Genomic DNA, 24,897 nt, shown 5'->3' on the forward strand with positions numbered 1-24,897 from the left:
CAAATAGGAGTTGTTTCGCATTTGAATTTGACTAAAAACAATTGCTGTTTTTGTGTTGTTATATACCTAGCAAGAGTCATTTGAGATTGATATATTGAATGGAAAATTCTATTTCTACATCTAATGATTTCTTAAAAGATGGTCAAATTTCATGTTAATTTTTTGTCCACAACCAGCAGATCTTATTTTGTAATATTTCAAGTGTTCATTTTTTGATATGATTTATATTTTATATGCAGTATTTTATTGTGGTTATATTACACTGAACAGTCTATATTTGAACCTAAAATTTTCTTAAAAGTTGACGGTGTGGTCACATGGAAACCATCTTCGGTTGCTCTTAGAACATTGACTGTAACTGTAATTGGCAAACAAGAAAATGTGGACAAGGACATTGCTTTAAAAGTTTGTTTGAACTGTGGTGATTCCGGTGAATGTGCTTTTGATGATGTTTTTTTTGAAATTTCGGATGCATTTACGGTGAGTTATTGCAACAAAAATTATGTCCAATGCCTGATGAAAGTTGCATATGATGAAATACAAAATAGATAAATTACAGTTAAAGTACATATACCATAATACCTTATCTGTAAAAACATTAGGTATTTACATTTCAACATTTTTTATACAAATTTAACATCTTCTGCATCTCTAGTTAATTCTGATATATGTTTTTCTATAATGAACAACATATTGTAGTTAAATAATTTACTTTTTATTTCTTATTTGGTGATACAAAATTTGGATTCCCTCATATATTTTCCATTAGAGATATTTAAATTTTATTTTGGTAAGCAGAGTAATCTATTGTCTGAAGGTAACTGATTGTTTAAAAAAGAAGATTATTATGCCTAACATTTTTATTTTCTTTGTAGATTTCCAAATGTTCTTGCTTCCCAGGATATAAGCCTAATCCAGCATTGATAGCCATATGTGTTGATGTTAACGAATGTGAAGATGATATTTGTGGCATGAATTCCACTGCTTGCATAAATTCACTAGGATCATACTCGTAAGTATCATTCCCAAAACATCAACACAATACAAATCTTAAATTTAGTTTTTGTAGGCATTGGTTACGCAATCTTAAACAAAAGCTTTTGTGGTTTCGTCGAAGAAGAAAGTATCATTACAAATTCATCAATTAATAAAAAATGTTCTGTGTGCAGGTGTTTAGTTGATCGTTGTGTTGTTGAAGCAAGTGGCCCTTTAGCAGATGACACTTGTGTTGAGCCCATGGGTAAATAAAGGTTTTGTCTATAACTACATTGTAAACCTCATTTATGCCAGAATTTAAATGTGTTTTGCTTTATGGTATTATTTTAGCTTCCATATGTGATGTCACTGGAACTCTAAATAGCGAGACCGGTGTTCTTACATCACCATACTATAATTTGACACAAGAAGAATTTACATCAATAATATTGTCGGGTGCCAATACTTTCTTTGATTGTACAACTACAATTTCAACTCAGACTTTTGGACATGTAAAATTTTAAAAAATTGTTTTTAGTTTTTGTGGCAGTTTATGACATAATATAATATTAGCTTACTTTATTGTGAAGATTTACGACTCTGAAATAAACTTGTTTACACACTAAAACGCTTTATGTATTTGATTAGTTTTTGTGATTACAGTTGAAATAATATTCCGTTATAGGTTATAGCAATAAGTTTCACCTTTTTTGATTTATCCGGCGATGATTTTTCATGTCCATTAAAGTTTCTGGAAGGAGGGCAACAGGTAATGTTTTAAGATTTTTATTTTGTGATCATCACAAACTTTTAGTTGAACTTTTCTATTTTGATCAACCAACTGCTTATTAATATACAATTTAAAATGTATGGATTTTTATTGAATGTCGGTTGTAAATATTTTTTTTACTGTTTTAAATATTGTTATGTCGGGATCAAACTGAACACATGTCGAAACTTTTTTGTCATTGACATTCTTTTGTAGTTAAATGAAAATCTTTGTGGAGATGGTGATCCAGAAATTTATATATCCAAAACCAACTCATTAACCATTGCATATGTTGCATTTTTGGAAGTGAGGGTAGGATTTGTACTGCAATGGGAAGAAGGTACAAATGTAATAATCGATATGATTATTTTTAATCAACTCTTCCTTGGTCAACATAGGTCTGTTCTGTATATTACTGTTACTTTAGATGTGAAGTTATCTTGAGCACAGTATTTCATCAAAGATATTGAATATCATGCATAGAGTAGAGATATTACATGATTACACAAAAGGCCAATCACAGGGTCGAAAAAATTTACATGAAAAAAACTGACACAAATTTCATGTAACATATTTATTAATACGAATTCAAATAGAAACAGGAAATTTTTTTCATATTGTTTTTGTCATCTTTGTTCATCTTATTTCTTTTAATTCCGACAGCTTTTTTAATTGTCGAAAGATTTTGAAATTCAGTTTGTAGGTGAAGTTTAGAAGGGACAAGGTTGCTTTTGTTATTGAGTGCAATGACATGACATCTTTTACTTCAAATCGTGGAAAATGTCACAAATATATAATTTTTGGCTAGTCTGTTTAAAGCTGGTTTAGACTCAGTTAACACTAGAAAGACTGAAATATTGATTTTCCTAGAACGACGGAGGTTTTCATTTTTGCACCCATGTACTTTGGAGTCTAACAGTCTGTTTTGTTTACGTTTTTATTTAACATAACAACACAAACAAGTCAAACATCAATAAACAGGTGACCTTAATGTCAAAATATGCCATTATACTTCATTTTCAGCCTTTGCACACACGCTGTTTACTGGCAGTGCATTTTCCACATAGGGAGTTTTCACATTTTTGGCTTCTGCTAACAGAGCGGTTCTTTTAGCAATGGTCTCTGTCTTGGTAGTTTCGTGTTGGTGGTTGTTGATCTCCGCTAGCAGCTGCTACTTCTGTAGAGTGAAGCATTAAGGAACTTTTTACTTAGAGCATCCCAAGTTCTTCGGCCAAGTTTTGCAGAAATATCCATCTTGGAAGTTTTATATCATTGATTTCCTTACACAGGATCCAGAGAAAGAAAAGAAAAGACCCAAAGAAAAACTACACAAGTCGGCGAAACTACCTCGTCTGCAGATGCAATGAACGAAAACTGCACTATTCACTACAAATTCCAGCTATACCTCGTTTGCAGCCAAATGCATACTACATGAGAAATTCACTGCAATTGCGGATTTTGCACCAGGAAGACGTACAGTAAACCTACGTTTCATGTAAGCTACAAAAAACCCATGGGAAGCAAGAATGTGGAGACAATTGATCTTTGATGATGAAACAATCCACGTATCACGGACGAGCAATTTTACATTGTTCTATCACAAAAGGATTTGAGATTCATAGCTTTGGTGGGGCCTGTTTGTACATCATACTATAGGGTGTCAAAATCACACCTTCCGTCGTTCTAGGTAAACAACACAGAAGATTAGGCCACGTTTTGTATTCCAAATGACAAAAAAACAAAACAACAAAAACAGAAAATGGTTACTGCCCTGCATTAAGCTCATTAAAGGACTAAAAGTCACATAAGAAAGCGGTTTTACATTAAACGACTTTGGGTTAGTACAACTTTATTTTGCAAAAGGTATCAAAATGACACCCTCCGTTGTTTTAGTGTTACGCAGTCAGTATATTTCTTGACAAGCTACTGTTTCCATTTACTGATGCTATGTTCATCTGCACATGGAGTCAGGAACTTTTCACGTAGACTTATGAGATGTAAAATAAAAAGTTTACACATAACTTTTATTATCTTGGAGTTAACGAGCCAACTGTTAATCTACAATATCTATAGCAATAATTTAAATGACACTGCAGAATGTGTTCTTTCCATCACCAAAAATCTGCTTGATGCAACTAGTCGGCATAAAAAATGCATACGTTTTTTATAGTTGTTACATTCAGTTTTTTAAAAGCAGATCAACATTGTTTATTATTGGATTTGAATTATGTGAGTCATTTTATTTTTTTTATCATTTGCTTAGTTTCTTGTTTATTTACTTTTTATAAACTGGAGTATTGTATTTGGTAAAATATTTGTCAATGCAATGTAGGTGCATTATGATGACCCCAAACGCCTGTTTGTGTTATCCCCACTTTTCAATTTGTTTTCTCTTTATAATGGTTGCTTATATCACCAGAAACATATTTTTGATTAACTCAGCTTTAAAACTTGTAATTATCTTTTTAATATATGTTGTTAGATTTGGATGAATGTATTTCCAACCCATGTGACATTAACGCAGATTGTGTTAATAAACTTGGTTCTTTTGAATGTAAGTGCCAAACAGGCTTCAATGGTAATGGATTTAATTGTTCAGGTAAGTTAGAGACTGTGTGGTTTTATGTTTAGGTTTTTTGTTTTTAATGCACAATTCTGGTTTGTATAGAATCTAATAATTTACTTTAAAGAACTTTGTGCATTTGTATTATTTGTTTGTTGTAAGTGTGTTATTTCCCTGTTTTGAATATTTTGCAGGGATTTATTCTATTGATAACAAACTATTATTTTGTGCTGAATTTTGAGATACTCATAGTGTGGAAAAAATCATGTTTTAATAACGTTATTTGATAATTTTTTTTAAATACGATTGTATTGCTTGTTGGTTAATTTTTCTAATAGTTTTGTGTAAACAGAAAGTGATCATCTGTATTGACATGCAGTTCCCAATACAATTTGCTATTATTGGTTACCATTCATCATGTTGTGTGTAATACTTGTGTAGTCTATTTATTTTCAAAAATTATTTTCACTGGATTGTTTCCACTTGACCAAAACCATAAGGTAGGTTTTTCTTACTTTGGTGACAGTGATGAAGAGGACGATTTTGAAGGCTATGTCATGTTGAATGTGGTATTTTTTTAGATAAAATCTGTACCAAAATATTTGCAACAGTTTTTGGCCTTGAGTTTAGGAATGCAACTTACATGCACATGTAGCTTGCACATTGATTAATCTATGACATACAGTAATATGGTTAACGTTACAAATTACATGGTACTTCATATTAGTACCAATTTAGTGTAATGATTGTTTTATTGTGATTCTTCTTCATTAGATAAGATTACATTTGTTTTTTATGCTGGAAGGCATCTCTTTTGTTCCAATTTATTTGCAGCTGCATTGGGATGATTCTTTGACCCATTTCTATACTTGTTGCATATATTCTAAGTTTCTATCACACGTCACCAGAATAATAATAATTAATCACATGTGTGTGTTACTACCTGTGATAATTCAGATAAGATTCAATAACTGGAGCACCTCAATGGGTACATTATTTTCGTAGTCATAACGCTACTTAATGGACTGGGATTCGAATCCCAGACAGTTTGCATTATAGGCAGGGATGTTATCCATTGTGCTACCACTTGATCATCATAGGTATATTTGCTCGTCTTGCCCACGATGGGTTTTCTTTTCCCATCCACGGATGTACAGCATTGAAGCGATTTTCAATGATCTGTTTCTTGAACACTCCACCTACTCGTCTGCTTAATTTCGCTTTTTTAACTTAAGTTTTATGTATTTAAATAATTATTGGCTTAGTGGCTGTGCTCATTGTTACCAGTAATTATTAGGTACTTAATTATTTTAGAGAGCGTTTAAAGCCTTCGTCACTTTTTCCCGTTCATTGGTGCATGCTAGTGACAACTGGCTTGATTTTTCATCCCCATGACGCTTTAGTTCAAAAATAAAACGATTAATTAATTAATAATATGTTCTTTTTATGACTGGTGCAGCTTTAAAAATTTTTTACAAGTCCTTTTCAATTTTGGATTACTTGTTTAGATTTGGATGAATGTGATTCCAACCCATGTGACATTAACGCAGATTGTGGTAATACACTTGGTTCTTTTGGATGTCAGTGTAAAGCAGGTTTCAGTGGTGATGGATTTAATTGTTCAGGTAAGTTACAAAAGATTGTGTGATTATATCGTTAGTTGTTAGTTGTATTTATGTATATTTGCAGACCTTAATAACGATTTTTATTTTAATTTTTATTAATGCTTTCCCAACGTTTTGCACAATGCGGGTCACAGTTTTGTTTACAAACATGTCAACATGTCACGACAACATTGCATGTGTGACATGCTTCAAAATATCAGAATGCATATCATGAACGTGTTAACTTGGTGTCGTATTGAAAGTAGTTTAAATGCTTTTAATGGTCATTCAACTGACATTTAATCAGCTAATACCATTCTATGTTTCGTCCATGTTCTCTATTTTTAGTACTCCCGTTGCCATTAAACATTTGTTTCGTTAACTGATTAACTATAAGTTTTTTGCAAAAACTGAAGACTTTTGTTTACTTGTTGATTCATCTAAAAGATTTTTCTCGGTTGCTTTATTGGCCTTGCTTCACTTTGATAACATTATTATAAACAATGCTTTGGCGGAAGATTAGCTGTTCATGTGGGTCTTTAACCCTCAAGTGGTGCTTACTCATAAAAACTATATTAACTTATTTGCTTTTGTAGAATGTTAATTTACACGTAGGTCACAATGTTTATGCTAAACTCTTGTCTTCAGATGCCGTTGTCAATTTATTGATTTCTTTTTACTAATTACAGTAACAACAAAATCTAAGTAATTTTAAGCACATCTAGTGCATGTTACTTGTGTTAAATATTGGACGTGTCCTGTGTGTATCGTTTTCTGATGATTATTGAATGCACACATTTATTACTATACGAAGTGAGTGCAAACACAAACAATTTTTTATGATCTTTAAGTATGATACTTGCGTTAAGCAAAATACTTTATTTTATTACTATTACCAGTGGAAAGGAGTTTAGTTTTACTACAATCGCGAAGGTTTTTAATATAACAAAGTGTTTGTTGTAAAGGAGAAATATGTGAGTGGCTTGCTTATATTCTTTTATAGCAACTAGTGATTCTTTATAAAATTATCCACCTGGTTGCCATTTATGCAGTTATATCCAATTGCTAATATACCAACAACTTCTACATCATTATATATTCGTCCATAATAGTTCTACTGCAAATTGTTATTAAATTAGTTTTGCTTGACTTTATTAGGCAGACTTTCAAGTTATTGATAAAAGTCTTCCACATTTTGAACTTAGTACTTGTTGTTTGGAGATTAGCTAGAGACATTGATTCACAACATTTGCTTTACATGTAGCCAAATGGAGAAAATACATTTAATCACTCATTTTCTGTTTTAGAATGCAGTCTTATGATAGTTAATTTTGTCTATTTTGTGTAAGCTGTTGTTTGCTTTGTAACAACGGAACATTTGGTGTACTTCCTTAGTAAAATAATGTTGTTTAACTGGAAATTGTTTCCTGTCTGCACTCTTTTTAAAACTGGAGAGCATATGCAGACTGCAAATTCGATCACTTGTGTTTATAATCATGCTGTCAAATCTGTTTTTTCATTGATTTTTATGAAACATTATTTTAATAATTTAGTCAAATGGTTGTCTATGGTTTTTTCAAATGTAGTCAGTATTTGCACCAACCGTAGTTGGGATAACAATTATTATCAAACTCATTGAGTTTTTTAAATTAAGACAATTTTATATTCGGTGAAGCATTAATATTGTTTTTCCAAACCAGTTGTGATTTCGTGAAAAGTAAAACTCTGTCCATAAAAGCAAAATTTTTATTCCAGAGCTTATTAATAGATGCAATGCCACTTGCAATATAGATGAATGTGTAAATGTTTTTGGATCTTGGAGATGTGTTGGTAAGTAACATTGTCTGTTAATGTGTTTAGTTTTTGGTTAGATTACTTTTATGTTTTTACCCTTCGTGACTACCCGATTTAATCAATTGAGTTTGTAAATTCTTGTTTATCAGAAAAATAATTCTAGTTGGTTTGTGTATAGTTGCACAAATTCTAAGTTTGAAATTTACTCATAATTTTTTTTGATTAGACTCAATATGTTCAAGTCCTGTTTTGAACGATAGAACTGGTATAATTATATCACCAAATTTTCCCAACAACTATGACAATTCTCTTGACTGTGTAACAACCATTCAAGCTGGTTTCAGAGAAGTAAATGACACGCTGACTTGTGTAACCATTTTTTAAGCTGTTTTACGTGAAATGTTTTTGAAATCTTTACGATATTACAACCAATGGAAATACAATTGCAGGTCGTAAAAATATCGTTTCTTAATTTTACTGTTGAAGTGAATGTTAACGCAGAAGGTGTACCTGGGCAACAGGGTTGCACTTGGGATTGGTTGGAACTGTTTGACAATGCTACTGAGGTACTGTTTTTATATGTTTATGGTATTGGTAAATTGATTTAATGCTTTAAAATAAAACGATAATGCTACAGATGCATCTTACTTCAGCCACAATCATGACAATGTGCTGTTGTATCCCATTTTAAATATCATATTATACATGTATATATATCTTTTTTTGTGTTTTTAATGTCATGTATCCAATTTCAGGGAATCTTTTTACATTAAGTCATTTGCTATGGAATCCTAACATATATTTTTATGAGATCTTCAAAGTGGTCTGATCAATTTTCCAATTATGCTCAGTAACACAGACAACTTGATATGTATACCGTAGACAAGTAACACGACATTCAGACTAAAAAAGAAATTAGGAATCACAAATATAATGGTTGGAAACATTACATCATATTGATATTGAAAAGATCACATAAGAAAGTTTCATTTGTTGCTGTTTTAGTGGTAAGAATTAAGAAAAATTTAGTAGCAAAGTGTTGTAAACTGCAGGAACTACAGCGCGAAAGTAGTAGTATTAATTAAAGTTTCTAGTTTTTTTCTAACTAATTTTCAATGCAGTAAGCAACCTGTAGACCAGGCGTGCAACTTTTGGGCCGTATCCAGCCGAAGGATGTTGAGCGATCCGTGCAGAGTTTCTGTAAAGCTTGATATACACTTTTGTCTTTTGTCAGACAGTTTTTGTGAATATCCATTACATGCGTTTTAGCGGTCTGCTCTAGGAAACAGTGACCAAACACTTGTTTACTTTACAAACGTCGGCGTAATTGAAATGACTACCGGTATACGACCAACATTCTTTATTTACATTGTAGCACTACTAGTTTATTAATATTTAAGTTGGTGTATTGCAAACACTGGTGAAAGTCACTTCAACTGCACTTTTTGTCTAATGTCATTTACAAAAAAATTAAAATAAAATGTTATGGTTTACTTTTTGATGCTTTGAAATGTCTTGCTTGGCTGTTTTTTACTTTGCTTTTAATCAATCGTTTTGACATAAACAATTCCTCGATGAAAATGCAGTTATTTTTTTCCTCATAAAGCATCCTTGTTTCTTATCTATATGTTGCATTGTCGTTCAAAAAGGTAAACACAATGCAATGCATAACAGCGATGGGCTACTTACAAGTTACAACCCTGTACCATGAATGCATGGGAACCTAGCTGACTAGGATGACATTAGTAGACAAGACGCTCTTGAGACTTTCGAGATGGCAAGCTCATTAAGGAAAAATTAAAATGAATAAAAAATGGCCTTTTAGTCCAAACGTTTTGTTGGAACAATGAGGTATATATCTGTTAATTGGCTACTTTTTCAATGTGATGTGATGTTTATCTTGCAAAACTGCCTTGTTCCCAAAATGGAAAAAAAATTCGCATTGTGACGTCAGAAATGCAGTTATGGCCAAAAATATGTTGCGGCTCTGATCTCATTTTAATTTAGTGGAAACGAGGCCAAATGGCTCTTTTAATGCCAAAGGTTGCTGACAGCTGGTTTAAACCATAATGATGACCAGTAGAAAATGGTTGAAAGTATATTTTGAGAATGCAATTTGCTCACCAATGCAAGGTAAACCTTTGCTAGGAAAATCAGAAAACCGTTCAAAAATTTTGAACATGAATGTGATTTTCTTTTTTTTAGTTGTTTATCGGTTATATCTTATCTATTTGTAATGTATGAAAAAACCATGCGCGTATAATTTTCATTCATGGTTAAGTTAGTAAACTGGCCCAAATACCTAAAAAATTTGCACAAAATCATAACTGATATTGGTAATTACCCAATTAAATTTTCATTCTACTTATTGATCATCATGATCTCGTTCATTGTTTATTCAAACTATGTTTAAATTTTAGCAGCGTTCGGGGAAGTTATGTGGAAATTCTCTTCCAATTAATTATACTTCTGACACAAACACATTGATGATCCGATTTCGCTCTGATACTGTTTACACTCATTCCGGATTTGTACTGATGTGGGAGATCGGTATGTGCAATTTCAGATTAGAAGATTTAAACTTTACAAATTTGTTTTTGCTGTATGCTTCTGACACAAGTGTCTTGTGCCACATTTACTTAGCAACTTTATACACCTGCTGAAGCAATAACAGCATTGCATAACAGATTTATGTGACGATGTGAAGTTGGATGTTTTTAAGCAGTAAACTTTATCTTTTCTAAATTATCTGCTGGCATTATGTTTTACTAGTTATGCAGTATATTTCGTTTTTGTTTTAAAAGAAAGTAGTTATTCGTAGTACAGGTATCGGTTTAGCTATAAAAGAGTTGTTCGGAATAGTTAATTAGCAACTAAATTCAATGATTTTCTATAACATATTTTTACTGAGATAGATAACTTTGACTCAATTCTGTCGTGTACAGTAGATTTATTAATGAACAACATTTAAAGTCAGTACATAAGCAATGATCTCACAACTAATTGAGGGATTATTTTATTTATGGCTCTTAAAGCTTTTCAAGTTTTTAATTATTCTTATATGTGTAAGTTGCATAAAGTGTATGATAAGTAAAAATTTCCTGTTTAAAAGTCGTGTAGCAGATGAAATATTAGGGATGGTCCAATATTTTGATATTTAAATCATTCAAGGATGATCATTTGGTCATTAGGATGGTGAATATGAAACTGGATACTACAAATACAGGTGCATAAGCCCGAATTTTTGTCAAAAGCATTGGCCAAAAACACGAGAAGGGGCTTATACAACGAAACAAAAACCTGACCTGAATTTTTTTTGATTCTTTTCGCCTAAATTACTTCCAATAATACCTGTTCCTATCGCCAAGAACCAAACACACCAATGCATTATGTAGGCTATTGGATGCTCTTAAACTGTTTTGCAATATCACAATGTCATAGTAACTCACATGCTCACTGAATCATAAAAATGATGCAAACATTCATAGAAATCATTAAACTGTAATTTATTTTCGCTCGTTTAGTCCGGGGTAATAACAGCAAACATTTAAATAACGATATATACATAAAACATTCCGACATGGAGCTTTGAGCGCATCACCTACCTTAAATGTTTTTTTTTCCTGTAATGATCCACTCGCTCCAGATTTCTTACAGCTTGTCCTTGAATGGCTTGTTCAGGCTGACATCTAATAGATGCAATAAAGAAATAAAGCCACCCGGAATTTCATCCATATCATTATTCCTTTTTTGAAGTTCGTTTTTGTTGTTCCTTTACTTTCATTTGCGCTCTGAACATATCCCACACCAATAAGCTTTTAGGTTCTTCCTGGGCACCTGGCCAATTTCCTCATACTTGACAAATCCTAACATCCAGCGCGACTTTATCCATTTATCCTTTTCATTGTAGTGGACAACGAGTCCATAAGAAATTTCACCTTTGTCATTGATTCCCGTCAATATTACTGTAGGCTTCAGTTTTTCTCTGTCAGCCATGCATGTCAAAGCAACGATATATTGGGTCTTCTTGTGACCTGTTGTTTTCAGGAAAATTGTTTTTGAACCCGCTTTTTCAACAGTCTGATTGTCAGGGATGTCTAATCATACAGGGTCTTGTTCATGTTACCTATTTGGCTTAATAAGTAGTTATGTTCGTTGCGATGACAAAAGGCAAAATAGTGAAAATTATAATTTGCTTGTCGGGAAAATATTAAGCTAATTTGTTTATTTTTTGCCTCAAAACAAATTCGTATCTCGTATCTCGTATCATGAATTGACTACACCAACTGTCCGAAGCCTTGAAGTTTTGTTTCCTTCAGAATTCTTCAAAGTTAAACTGTTACGTTAAAGTTATGACTCTGGTATTTGTAATGTGTTTTTGGTTATATTTTTTGATCAAAAAATATAGATGTAAAATCTACTACTAAAAAATTACTGTTTTTTCAATTTTCATTCATCCATTCTTCGACGCGTTTTTCTAGTAATGGCTACCGAGATATTCCAGACCTCAGCGCACATTTGGACCTCGGCATTGATAAATGCAAATTTTCTTCATTGGCCCAATTGCGAATTTGCTTTCTGTCAACTGCAAATTTTCTTGAAACTTCGTGATTGCTAGAGCTTCTGGCAAACTCTAAAACTTTCAGCTTAAAGCTAGCAACGCATTTGGCTATCGCCATATCTTGGCAGGAAATCGTTTGTGCGATTATACTATTTGTAAGTGTAATGACTTCACTCATAACAAATTATAATGGCTAGAAAATTGCTTTTGTCTCAACACCAAAGACTGTAGTAACTACTGCCTTTGGCTTGGAAACCTTTTTCAGCTATTGCTATTTCCTCGTGGGAAATCAGACAAATGACGGTACTTTGTTGATCCCGGCACCTTCAACGATAACAAGGCACAAAGGCTGGATTAAATAACCTGAAAAACGCATAGGGCTTATATGCCGGATATCTGTTAAAGATCTAACTTTGAACCTAGGTGCGAAAAATTGAAGGGAGTTGAATTCGAGAAATGCTTATACACCGATATATGCGGTAAATCATTCTAAATGTGTAATATCACATCTGTATTTGTTAACAAGAAACAAAGCAACTTCATAACTTATCTTTTCATTTGCTTTTGTTTATCTGTTGCAAAGTTGTTTTAGGCAAAAGCGGAAAAAAGCTTAAGTTTACGAGAAAACTGAACTATTGTCCTTAAAGTTTATTCGAACTGAACCAAAACTAAATTAAACATGAACGCATAATAAAACAAACAAATTCATACTAAAACAAGCAAAGAAATTTAAACCTAGCAAATCACCTACATCAAGATTCTACATCTTCAGTATGCATTCAATTAAGTTGATGTATTAAGTAAAAATAAACATATTTTACGAACAAAATTAAGGAAATAAATCTTTCTTGAACATACGTATAACATGTAACATTATATAATTATAACATATGAACATGTTTTAAATTTTAAAATTAGTTTTGTCATCTTATCTACGTTTTGTTCAAAGATTGATCATATTGGGTTAAGTAGCGTGCTTTAGGGTACCAAGGAGCTATTGCTAAAATAGCTATCAACAATAGTTGAAAAGAACACTCACAGATCCGGTTTAGATTTTTTTAACTTATGTTTGTTGTTCAGAAACTGGTTCTTTACCAATAAGTTGTTTTTTTTTAATAGAAATGCATCAAAAATTTAACCAAGAGCTTGCAGTAGTACTTTTTATACTTTATGACATTATTCTAAGTTTGACTATACTGTGAAAGCAGTTTATGTTTAAATTTGGCAAATTTGGTAACAATGTCTTTGTCAATAATTATATAGCTCGGCATGCTGGAGATTTTAAAATTTGCCGAAAGTGTTAATTTCATATAACACATATACTTTTGTGTCCTGTGAATTAGTTTTTAAATTTTAGTTTAAGCTCTGTAACTATTTTTTTCATGGGACCAAATTATATTTTCTGCTGTTTTTTTATTCATGTAGTCTATTGTTTTGATGAAGTGTAAATGTTAGTATAAAATTAGTTGGTGTTTTTGGAAAATAAATTTGTTTTAAGTACATTTACATTAATTTTTTCATTACAAATAACATGATATAATAAATCAATTTAACAAAAATCATATTTTATTAGAAAATCACCCATGTGTTCCGTCTCCATGTGATATTAATGCTGATTGTCCTTTCAACAATGGATCATATCAGTGTAGTTGTATACCTGGTTTCACTGGAGATGGAATAAACTGTACTGGTAAGTAGTGATTGTGTAATATTTTATTTTTAAATTGGTGCCAAAAACACATACAGAATTACTTATATTATAACTATGTTTGATAATACTGTAATTACGCATGATAATTTGTATAGTCATGATTTGGGTAAATTTTAGACTTGGTTATTGTTAGTCTATGCTTAATTAACAACGAAGCAGTGAAAATGTTTATATTTTGTATAAGACTTTTCTAAAGTCTTGTTTACTTGTAATCATCGGAATAATCAGCAAACGCATATAGATAGTGATAATACATAATAGCTTAAAGATTTTTTTCGAGTTTTTTAACTTTGAACTCGTGAGACACATGCAGCCCTCCAAAGAAATTGCTCAACTCACGAGCTCTTAAGACTTTTTTAAAGAAAATGACTATAATTGTGCTATAGAAGTGATACAAGTAACAAGACTTGCAGTAAACTTTCATTGAAATGCACTCGTTAATGACGGTAGACAAGAGATTAAAATCTGCTGCTTTTTTGAAGATAATCTTATAGTTCACGTAAACTCATTGTTATGTCAGAGAATAGCTTCTTTGCATTTACTACTCATGCAATTATTTATTGCGAGTCACACAGTTATTTATTGACTTACAAGTCAATCGAATTTGCAAATGGTTTTTCAGTAAATCACAAACGTTTTTTTGTTGTAAGAAATTTCATTAAGCGATAATGTTATCACTAAACCATATTATTAAAATTGTTTTTTATGTATAATTTTGGATGAAGTGCATAAGTTGAAAAGTAACATAGGCCTACACTTTTTTTCTTAATGTGAACGCCTGGACGGTTTAATATAAAAATTAAATAGTAGTTGTTAGACAGGGACTGGAGTCTCATCATGAGAGACATAAAACAGAAAATTATATTATCTTCACTCATGCAGGACATACTCTGGGCATTCACATCAACAGTTTTTTGCAATGATTAATTTAATTTCTTATATTATTGAAACATAGTACCCAATTGTTTTTATTTCAATCACCATTGAGAATGTGTTATGGTTAGCATATTATCATGATTTACACTGGTCTACAAAAACAAAAAATTTTTTTGCGGTGTCATAACCTCGAAACTCAAACACTAAATTCAAGTAACTTAGGCTTTATTAAAAACAGAACAGCCTTAAAACAAAATATAGTCAGTCAGGAACTATACAGTACTTATATGTACAAACTAGCAGTATTGAGCAGTTGACCCGTCAACATTGCTGGTTCACCACCCGCGACATTATAACTGAATGACGTCCTACACATGTAACCAGCACAATCAAGGCAGCGGACTAATTAAGGAGGCGTGGTTATGCGCGAGGCAAACGAGCAAAACAAAGGAATGTCACCACATGCGGCATGAACTTTGATGACTGATTTAGGCTAAGTTTTGGTTGCTGAATCCAATTCTGAGCTCAGAATTGCTCTATCACGTCAGGTTTTTTGCTGCGCATTTTCCCCAATTTCATAAATTGATCAAATTTTGACTTTCGTTAGTGTTGGTACGGTGAACGTATAACAGCAACAGATCAAATATTGTTATAAAAATCACCTATGATGAAACCTCTGCTGAAAGTTGTTGTAGCATAGAATAACAGAGTTTTCGGTAAACTTTAATCCAGTCGTTCTCAATCTTTTTCAATCGCTGACCTCTTTTCGATTTTCGAAAATACATGTGGACACATTTTTTTTTTTTCGTCGCTCATTACTTAGTTACCATCTTTATCTCTGTACAACTGCCCTGGAGACTTAAAAGGCCAATGCTTTTTGTGACAGCACCCTGGTCTTTAGTAAAACGTAAACATTGTCAACAATAAACATAACATTGTTCGTATAATGTAAAAGAAAATTGACAGTTCAAAACGAAGCCTGAAGTGCGTGTTACTTCACAATGGAAATAAATATGCATCGATTCCAGTAGGACATTCTGTGACACTCAAGAGACGTATGAAAACATTAAGGATGTGCTAAAAACACTGAAGTACAGTGATCATGGCTGGGGATTATGTGTAGACATAGAAATGATGAAGTTTCTGTTAGGACAGCAAGGTGGTTACACCAAATACCCTTGTTTTCTCTGCTACTGGGATAGCAGAGCCATAGATGAGCATTGGATAAAAGATAAGTAGCCAGAAAGGAGCAGTTTAACACCTGGAGAGAAAAATATCATTCATAACCCGTTAGTAGATACCAAGAAGATTATGCTGCTGTTACTTCCCATCAAACTTGGGGCAATGAAATGATATGCTAAGATCCTTGATCACAATGGAGATTGCTTTAAGTACATCTGCCAAGCCTTTCCAAGTCTCAGTGAAGAAAAGAAAGAAAACGGCTTGAATTTTTAGTGGCCCACAAATAAGGAAGCTGCTCAGAGATCCAAACTTTGCAGCATCAATGAACACAGTTGAAACAAGAGATTGGAATGCTTTTTCTTTAGTTGTAGGGCAGAGAACTATTGAGACCTGTTAAAAGAAATGTTGTCCAGCATGCAAGAGATGAAATGCAATATGAGAATAAGGCTACATTTTCTGAAAAATCATTTAGATTACTTTCCTGAAAACCTTTGGGACTTCAGTGCAGAACAAGGTGAGCGCTTTCACCAAGACATTAGACTTATGGAAAAGCGCTACCAGGGCCGATGGGACTGCCACATGATGGCAGATTACTGCTGGAACTTGAAATGAGAAAATTACACCACTACCCACAAACAAAAGCCATTAAAAGGAAAATTTTCAAGCTCTTAGAGATTGTGGCATTTCTGTATCATTACATTGATTGTACAGTGGTTAGTTTCTAGTGATGTTTTTTAAATGATTTCGAGGCTTTGTGTTTGTGTTTTGCATGATTAAACGTTCCAGCAGTTCTGATTAAAACAACCTCTACATTTCAAGGCGGTTTCTGATTTGCAGTATTATTTTATATTGGACATATTATCTCAAAAACGTGATGTGATAGAAACAAAATAACGCCAGATTCGGATTCAGCGCCCCCAAATTAAGTAAAAAATACCCAAACACAGTCTGCCGCAAAAACCGTGTTGACCAGTGTTATTATTTGCAGCTTTTTATGGAAACGTTGAGGTGTGCTGTTTTATTTAGTGGCATTCGTTTACATGTTTTGAGCAAATTGGGGCTTCAATAACATGCCCTCACCCTGGCCAAAGAAATGGTATCTCAACTACTAGGATGTTGTTTTTTTGGTTGGGTTTTATTTTTACCATCCAACTTGCACAATAACAACTTCTAAGCATACCTTCAACGTTTTCCTAAATATATTGTTTTTGGTGTTATAATTTTGGAAGCAAACAATAAATACATAGCTTCCTTGATTATCCGTACCTCTTATAACCAGCATTCAATTATTCGGTCACCTAAAGAAGTGACTTGATGACATGATAATACAGTAAAACAAACAAACTACGAGGCTTCCTGCAGCTAGAGCTAAACATTCATGTTACTGTACAGGCAATTCATTGTTAAACACAAGATCCTGTACTGTATCTTAAAATTTTGAAATGACTTCATACTTGAAAGGCAACATGAAACAAACAAGCATTGTTTTATCATATAAATGTAAGAATTCAATTGTGCGTTTTTTTTGCTTGTCTGCTCTAATGTCTAAAAACATTGTCCCAACTAGACCAAATAATCGAGAAATCGACGTATTGCTTGTTTTATTCGGAGATAGGTCACTAACATGGATCATAAAATAATTTTTTAAGTAATCAATCACAAGTTGCCAAGAAATTGCGTAGTTTATCGCATTTAGTTGAGTTTAATTGAATTCACATTTTGACCATCAACAATGTTACAAATATTGTTTGGTACTATGTACTAGTTATTACTGATAAACAACTATTACTAGTTACCTTGTAAAATGACAGTTGTTAACTTCAATTTAGCATCGTTAACATCGTTCCTTTATGTGTAGTTTTAGTTTTATGATATTTCCATGCAATTGTTTTTACTAAGCTTCGAACACATATGCCCTTACATTGTTTTATTGAGTGCCTGCACTGCCTGCACAATTGCACAACTCAATTTACAAAACAATGTTGTTAATAAGAACAAAAAGTTTATAGTAAAAGAATTATTCTTACATTGATTATTATAAGGAGATTCCAAAAAGTCAAATGTCATTATGTTAGTTTTGAAGACATGAAACACTACATTTCAACAATTTTAGGCCAACAAAAACAAATAAGACTTTTTGCTTAATTAAGTCAGTTAAGAAAGATGAACGATATTCTTTTAACGATATATCAAAACGCTTTCTTATGACTTCTTGTGTTATATGAAGTCATTACATGTCTTTATTTCTTGCTTCATATGTTTAAATCTCTAGACATATTTCTGTATCTAAAATAAGGTTATGTTTAGATATAAATGAATGTGATTCCAATCCCTGTGATAGTAATGCAATATGTATTAACAATCTTGGTTCATATGAATGTGAGTGTTCTCCAGGTTACACAGGAGATGGATTTTTTTGTTCAAGTAAGTTTCGCATTCAAATAAAGTAATACTGTTGTGTAATTGCAGAAAGTCAAATAAATTTCCTTGCCACCTAAAAGTTGTTAAATTGTCTTATAATTTATATAACCTCTACTTTTATCAATGTTGGTTCAAATAAAAATAGGCTTCAATTAACAGTAGTATGCCCACTTAAACTAATGACGTTTGTTGGTTAGTTCTAAAGCACTGTGATATGATCGTAATTGTGTTTGTAATGTATTTCATGTTTTCTCCAACGCTATTTATGTTTGTTGGCCTAAGCTTTATAGCCAGCTAGTAGTTGATTGTTTAACTAAAATTTTATTGTTGATGCTGTTCAGTTGATGTATGTATGAACAATGAACTACACATTAATAAGACTGAATTTTTATCATCACCAAATTTTCCTGACAACTATGGAAATGGTATTTTTTGTTTGACTACAATTGTGGTACCAGAAGGAGATGTAAGTTTACTGTTAGAACTTCGTAGTTTAGCTTATTTTCAATTAACTTACTAGTAATCTTGGTGTCAGTTTCTAATTTTTTTTAAAAAGATTCTGTTTATATATATTTGTTATATATTTATCTGCAGAGCATACAAGTTTCTTTTGTTAGCTTTTCGGTTGAGCCACATCCTATTTGCAATTTTGATTATGTACTAATTATAGATGGAGAATATGATGAGGATCAAGATTTGGTATTAAATGGAATTTTTATTATTTTTTAACTTTTTAAAAGAAAATTACTACCACCTTTTATAATGTTGTTCTTTGTCTGAAAACTTGGCAATTGGTCCCATACTAGAGTGAAGTTATTTTGTTTATTTAATAATTTAATTTAGTTAAATTGTCGTCATTGTTTGTTTAGGTACTTATCTCATTTTTAGTTTTATGCTTTTATAATATAGCTTTTCTTTATGGTCAGAATGAGAGTTTCTCAACATAACAAAAGTTTTTTGTTCAGGATTTGAATAACGTATCCACTAGAACAGTGGTCAGCAAACTTTTTTGTCGCGGCCCAAAATACTTTTCAAGAGAAAGCAAGGCCCACTACGTGAAACCACTACGACAAAATGAATAATTTAATTGTTAAACAAAAACATCAATCGCTTGTACAACGCAATAGTTTGCTAAAACTTTGCTACTTTCTCAGATTATCCCACTACCAAATACGAAAGGTAAAGATTGCATTTTTTAACAGGAATTTTAGGTCAAAAAGAAACAAAACAGTGATAACAGAAAGTAAAAAATCATAATTGCAGTTGCCTCAGTTGCCTCAATTGAAGGCAAAGCAAATCATTTCATGGAATTTGACATTAAATTGACAAAATGCTGGATATTACTCGTACACACCATTGTTACTAATCGCCAGGCTAACCAGAGCTCGTTGTTTTGCAGCTCACAAAAACACATTTTTTGGCGTTTTGCTTTTGGCGATTATCTAAGAAAGTAGCAGTATTTTCTTTATTTCATCGATCAATCAATGTGATGAGTGAAATTGTTTGCATTCGGTAGTAGCAAGATCTGGAAAAGTTTGTTGTTGTCGCAAAGAGTAAGTTTTTCAAGCTTGTATCCAGCAAGCGGTTTCTGCGAGTTCATTTTATTTGTTTCATTGTTGAGAAAGACTGCTCACACATATACGTAGTGCTGAACATAGCTATAATTTGGTTCGTTTCTTTTTTGAAATATGGAAATTGCTCATGATGAAGCTCCTGCAAAAACTGCAAGACAGATGTAATATAATTTCCATTGGTATCGCTTTTAGGGGCTTTGCTTTGCAGATTTTTGTCTCGCTGAAGTTGTAATAGTTCCAATTGAACCTTAGCTCTTACTTCATCTTCTTTTGGGTTGAGGTTGCTAGCATCAATATCAAATGGATTATGAAGTAGTTTCGCAGAGACATTTAGGTCAGTAAATTCAGAAAACCTATATTTCATTTCTACATAAACGTGATGAAGATTTTGTGCAAATGCTTTCATTTCTTCTTTATGAAACTGTGCATTTTCATCAGCTACACGCAAGCTTGGAAAATGTGTATGATCTCCATTTTGCAACTGTTCTTCGAAGAGAATTAACTTCCTTTTCATGAAATTAATTTGCTGCATTATGTCGCATACCAAAAGGCCCTTGCCTTGCAAATTCAAATTCAATTCGTTAAATTTCGACTTGATATCTGTCAGGTAGCCCAGTCCATATTTAAAGATAGGCAGGTTATTTAAGGCTGAAAATTCTTTCGTTTTTTCAGACAGAAAGGTGATTTTTTGAGGCCAACACTCACTTAATCTTTTCAATACATACCCCCTGGATAACCATCAAACCTCAGCATTAAACAGAAGATGGCCATACTCATTGTTGTATTCATCAAGCAAAACAGGAAATTGACGACTGTGAAGTGGCTGTGCACGAATATAGTTCACAATCTTTACCAAAATGGTCATAACTTCTTCAAATGTAATGTGTTTGGCGCAAAGAGATTGTTGGTGTAATAAACAGTGATGTGCTTTAAAACAAGATAATAGGTTGGTTTTCCGTAGTAATGCAATTGCTTCTTTGTACTTTCCAACCATGGAAGGTTCCACCATCTGTAGCAATTGAGGATATTTTGTCCAATGGCACATTGTGTTTCTTCAACACTTCAATCAACGCGTTACTAATGTCCTGGCCAGTCGTATTCGGTAGCGACACCAAGTCAAGCAATTTTTCCTTCATTAACAAATTTTCAAAATCGTATCTAATAAAAATTCACAGCTGCGCACATCCTGTAATGTCACTAGATTCATCCAAAGCCAAACTTACAAACTGCGATTTTGCCATTTCCTCATCCAGCTGTTCTTGAATGTTGCCTGACAGCATATCTACTCGTCGTGCAACTGTGCTTGCAGAAAGTTGAAAATCTTTAAAAGTCCTTTGTATATCAGGCTTTTCCGGAAACAACTGAGCGTAGTTTTAATTTTTAACCATACAATCTTTGATAATTTCACCATCAGTAAAAGGCTTCATATGCCTAACAATCGCCCATGACACAATGATTGAAGCTTCCTTCGTCTTAAGAAATGAAATGGAACATAAAAATCAGTTTATAATAAAATCTCCAAGTTTACCGAGTGTGTCTAGTCTACTCCTAATCGTAACGCTTTGCAAAGTTAAGCTGCAGTGGCTAACCTTACCCTTTTTCAGTCTCCAAAGACACTCGCCTTGAAACTCCATTAAATAAAGATGACCGCCTTAAAAGTAGCCCAAATAATAGCAATACTAAACTGAACAATGAAACTGTGATGCAACAATGAGCCAAAATAAAAAGTCTTAGCTACACCAATTTTTAGAATACAGCACAATGAATGTATTGCTATAACACGACCCACAACTGCATGATAAAACTGAAGTAATATTAAATAGCCCACAGTTTGCCGACCACTGCACTAGAACATCATGATGTTTGGTGGAACTAGGCCAACTGCTTTTAATATTATAAAGCATTAAAAATGTTTTTACATTTTAAGATTGATGATAGATTTTGCGGATCTGAACTTCCACCAGTTACCACCTCTATCACAAACACATTGACCATAATATTTAAAACCGATGGTTCAGTTGTAACAACAGGATTTCGAATGAAATTGGAAAAAGGTACAAATAATGATGATTTTTGTAATTCGGCTTGGTTTATTTTTAAGTATTATCATCTTGCATTAGGAATATGCAACCTATTTGATTTGAATATCAGAAGTGGTCGATCGAGTTTAATTTTTCATGTTTCTAACATACCAGTACAAAGAAATGCAGCTGTAAAATATGTTTGTTAACCTAAACAATTAGCTTCACAGTGGACAAAACCACCCATATTTTCAATAACAATGTTTTTAGTTACTATCTTTTCATCTGTGATTTCAACATCCAAGGCATCAGGTTAGTATAATTTTGGTACTTCAAAATTGCAAATTTGGCCTCGTGGTAAGTTATGTTTTTTAGCACTTTTTGAAATATCAGGTGCAATTTATTTGTTGTAAAGAGAACTGCCATTTTCATTTTCAATGTACCGCCATTGACAACTTGAAAAATAGAAATTTAACACAAGTACTCGTAGTTTTGCTTTCTTTTAAACGAACTTTACTTTCAACAATTTGTATCTGAAACGTTAGTCGCTAGTGGGTTTGGTGAAAGCATGTATGACATACATATATACGATATATATTATATATCTATGTAGCAAATAAGGAGTAATAAAACGAAAACAATGAATTTGAAAGTCTGTTATGTTTTAATTTTTTTTAACCAAACTCACATATTTTTCCTTACAGTAGAATTATTTTTAAAAAGCTTTAATGTTTAAAACAGATCTTCCCTTTCCTCGAGGCCTTCTTCCATTTTGTTCAGAGGCTGGAGATATAGAAGTCAAAGGAGGTGGTAAGGGAGCAAGAAGTTCTAAGCTAATACAGTAAGTAACCAAATAGATTGCGACTATTGCTGTATTGTCAGCATATGTAGGGTAGAAGTTAAAGTGTATAATACTGGTCTGATATTTGGCAGTGCTATGTTGTCCATTTAATATTGACGCTTGCATCTATTCAATGGTCCTGGTAAACAGTGCCCTATTTTGACAAAACCCAAAATAATTGCCATTACATCCATCAGAATGCAAGTGCATGCAAAGCAAGTAAAAAAAGTTAACAATTTTTGTAGCTTTTAATAACCAGCCCATTAATATTAATATACATCATCAGAAAAGACGCCTCAACAATTTCTTATACAGCGTTTATTCTAAAGAATGTCAGAGATCTGTGTTCTGTACAAGGCATAATATTGATCATAAAAGATGCTCTTCTGGTGTAAGATCTTAAATTGAACTTCTATTCCACCATGGAAACCCAACCCAACCCAACATGGGAACTTCATTAAGGCAGAAAGACAATAACAAATATAGCCATGTAAAGTTTTTAAAACAGAAGTAGACACATTTACTTAAGTAATACAAAGAAATTTGGAACACACATTTTTTGACATGTAATTATGAGTTTTTATACTTTCTAATTTTTTTGCGCTACTTCTTAATTTTTTTCTAATTTTTCTAACCACAAAATGACTATGGACGCATTTTTATCAATCATATGTAAGTTGTTATAGATGAAAAAAAGCATTTTACCTAATTATTCATTTTTTAATTTATTACTATTTCCTTCCATGGTTAATTTATTATTCAAGTTTAATTTTTGTTGAATCATATTAACTATACTATACACTATAAATATTACTTGGTAATTTCTTTTATTTTAGGGTTGTAGCTACTTGTAGTTAAACTTTAGTTTTTGTGATAAATTTGTAAATGTCCTTTTAACTGGACAAATTAAATGTCTTACTTTAGATTTTGGAAGAACTTTTTTTTATGAATCATTATCATGCTAGTTTAGTTATTTAACACATGTGTGCACTACAGGCTGACTGGAGGAAATGGAATTCCACTTGGGGAACAGTTTTTTTCAAAGCTCCAATTATTTTCTGATGGTGTCATTGTTCTCGGACACATCAGCTCTTCCATTGCTAATGGATTTTTTAATCCTCCTCCTGATGAGGCTGCGTTTGGTTCAGCACCTTTTGCCATTTTTGCTCCATTTTGGGATAATTTCCAACCTGTCGGAAGGGCAAAAGGAAATACAGGACAAATGTGTTATCATGTTAGTATGAATGTTCATCATTGGTTTGAACTAAAACTAACTTGATGTTTTTATTCGTTTGTTATAAGTAACACCTTCAAAAATTGTTTTTTCTCCGTTGAAACAAACCTTTTGCTGTCAGCAAAGATACATTCGAGATTTTTCAGAACGGAATTGTTTCGTATTAGTTTGATAATAAACACAACATAATTTTCTTTCTGTCCTTATCAGGATTATAAAATTAATCCCAAGACTGGGAAAACATTTGATGGAATCGGCAATGACATTGTTGTAAGAGTAATGGACGTACTTGAAAACTTTTTTGACGTTGATGATTTTACTCCAACATTTATTTTTAAAGCAACTTGGTATAAAGTTGTAATTACTGCTCCACCTACGCTACCACCAGATGCTTTTGAAGAAAATGTATGTAATTTTTTACACGTAGGCAATCAATAATTTTTTGATTTTACATATACAAGAAGTGACGATAAGAGCCACAAAAGCAAATGTAAACATTTTCCATTAATTAATTATTTGACGTGTTTTTGACATCGTTTGTATGTCATCATATCGTGTATAAGTAATGAATCTAAAAAAATGATATTGGAACATTTAAGTTAACATAATTTAGTTTTGTAGCATTTTGGTGCTTTATTATCTATTGCTGTTCTTATTCCAGTATTCGACAGGTCGCATGTTGAATGTCTTAAATCGTTTTCCATGCCCATAGGATATTAACAGTATAGGCTATACTTACATGGATAAGGGTGCACTAGTTTTCAGTACGAA

General features: G+C 32.4%; 1 protein-coding gene across 4 annotated transcripts in view; it reads left to right on the forward strand.

The window, feature by feature from the left end:
• Positions 1-24,897, forward strand: part of LOC143462236 (uncharacterized) — a 61,308-nt gene that overhangs the window by 23,539 nt on the left and 12,872 nt on the right. For 2 of the 4 annotated variants that reach the window (XM_076960310.1, XM_076960313.1), the window contains 21 exons: positions 302-480; positions 876-1,012; positions 1,170-1,240; positions 1,327-1,487; positions 1,661-1,744; positions 1,961-2,084; positions 4,227-4,343; positions 5,816-5,932; positions 7,667-7,741; positions 7,932-8,053; positions 8,155-8,271; positions 10,126-10,255; positions 13,840-13,956; positions 18,343-18,459; positions 18,798-18,922; positions 19,051-19,155; positions 21,958-22,084; positions 22,322-22,363; positions 22,793-22,892; positions 23,889-24,126; positions 24,337-24,531. In XM_076960310.1, coding sequence (XP_076816425.1) covers positions 302-480; positions 876-1,012; positions 1,170-1,240; positions 1,327-1,487; positions 1,661-1,744; positions 1,961-2,084; positions 4,227-4,343; positions 5,816-5,932; positions 7,667-7,741; positions 7,932-8,053; positions 8,155-8,271; positions 10,126-10,255; positions 13,840-13,956; positions 18,343-18,459; positions 18,798-18,922; positions 19,051-19,155; positions 21,958-22,084; positions 22,322-22,363; positions 22,793-22,892; positions 23,889-24,126; positions 24,337-24,531 — 2,600 coding nt within the window. The remainder of the gene's footprint in view (positions 1-301; positions 481-875; positions 1,013-1,169; positions 1,241-1,326; positions 1,488-1,660; positions 1,745-1,960; positions 2,085-4,226; positions 4,344-5,815; positions 5,933-7,666; positions 7,742-7,931; positions 8,054-8,154; positions 8,272-10,125; positions 10,256-13,839; positions 13,957-18,342; positions 18,460-18,797; positions 18,923-19,050; positions 19,156-21,957; positions 22,085-22,321; positions 22,364-22,792; positions 22,893-23,888; positions 24,127-24,336; positions 24,532-24,897) is intronic. The other 2 variants (XM_076960311.1, XM_076960314.1) reach the window with 2 other exon arrangements.

This window comes from Clavelina lepadiformis, chromosome 6 (genome assembly GCF_947623445.1).
Source record: "Clavelina lepadiformis chromosome 6, kaClaLepa1.1, whole genome shotgun sequence".
In the NCBI taxonomy this organism is placed as follows: Eukaryota; Metazoa; Chordata; class Ascidiacea; order Aplousobranchia; family Clavelinidae; genus Clavelina; species Clavelina lepadiformis.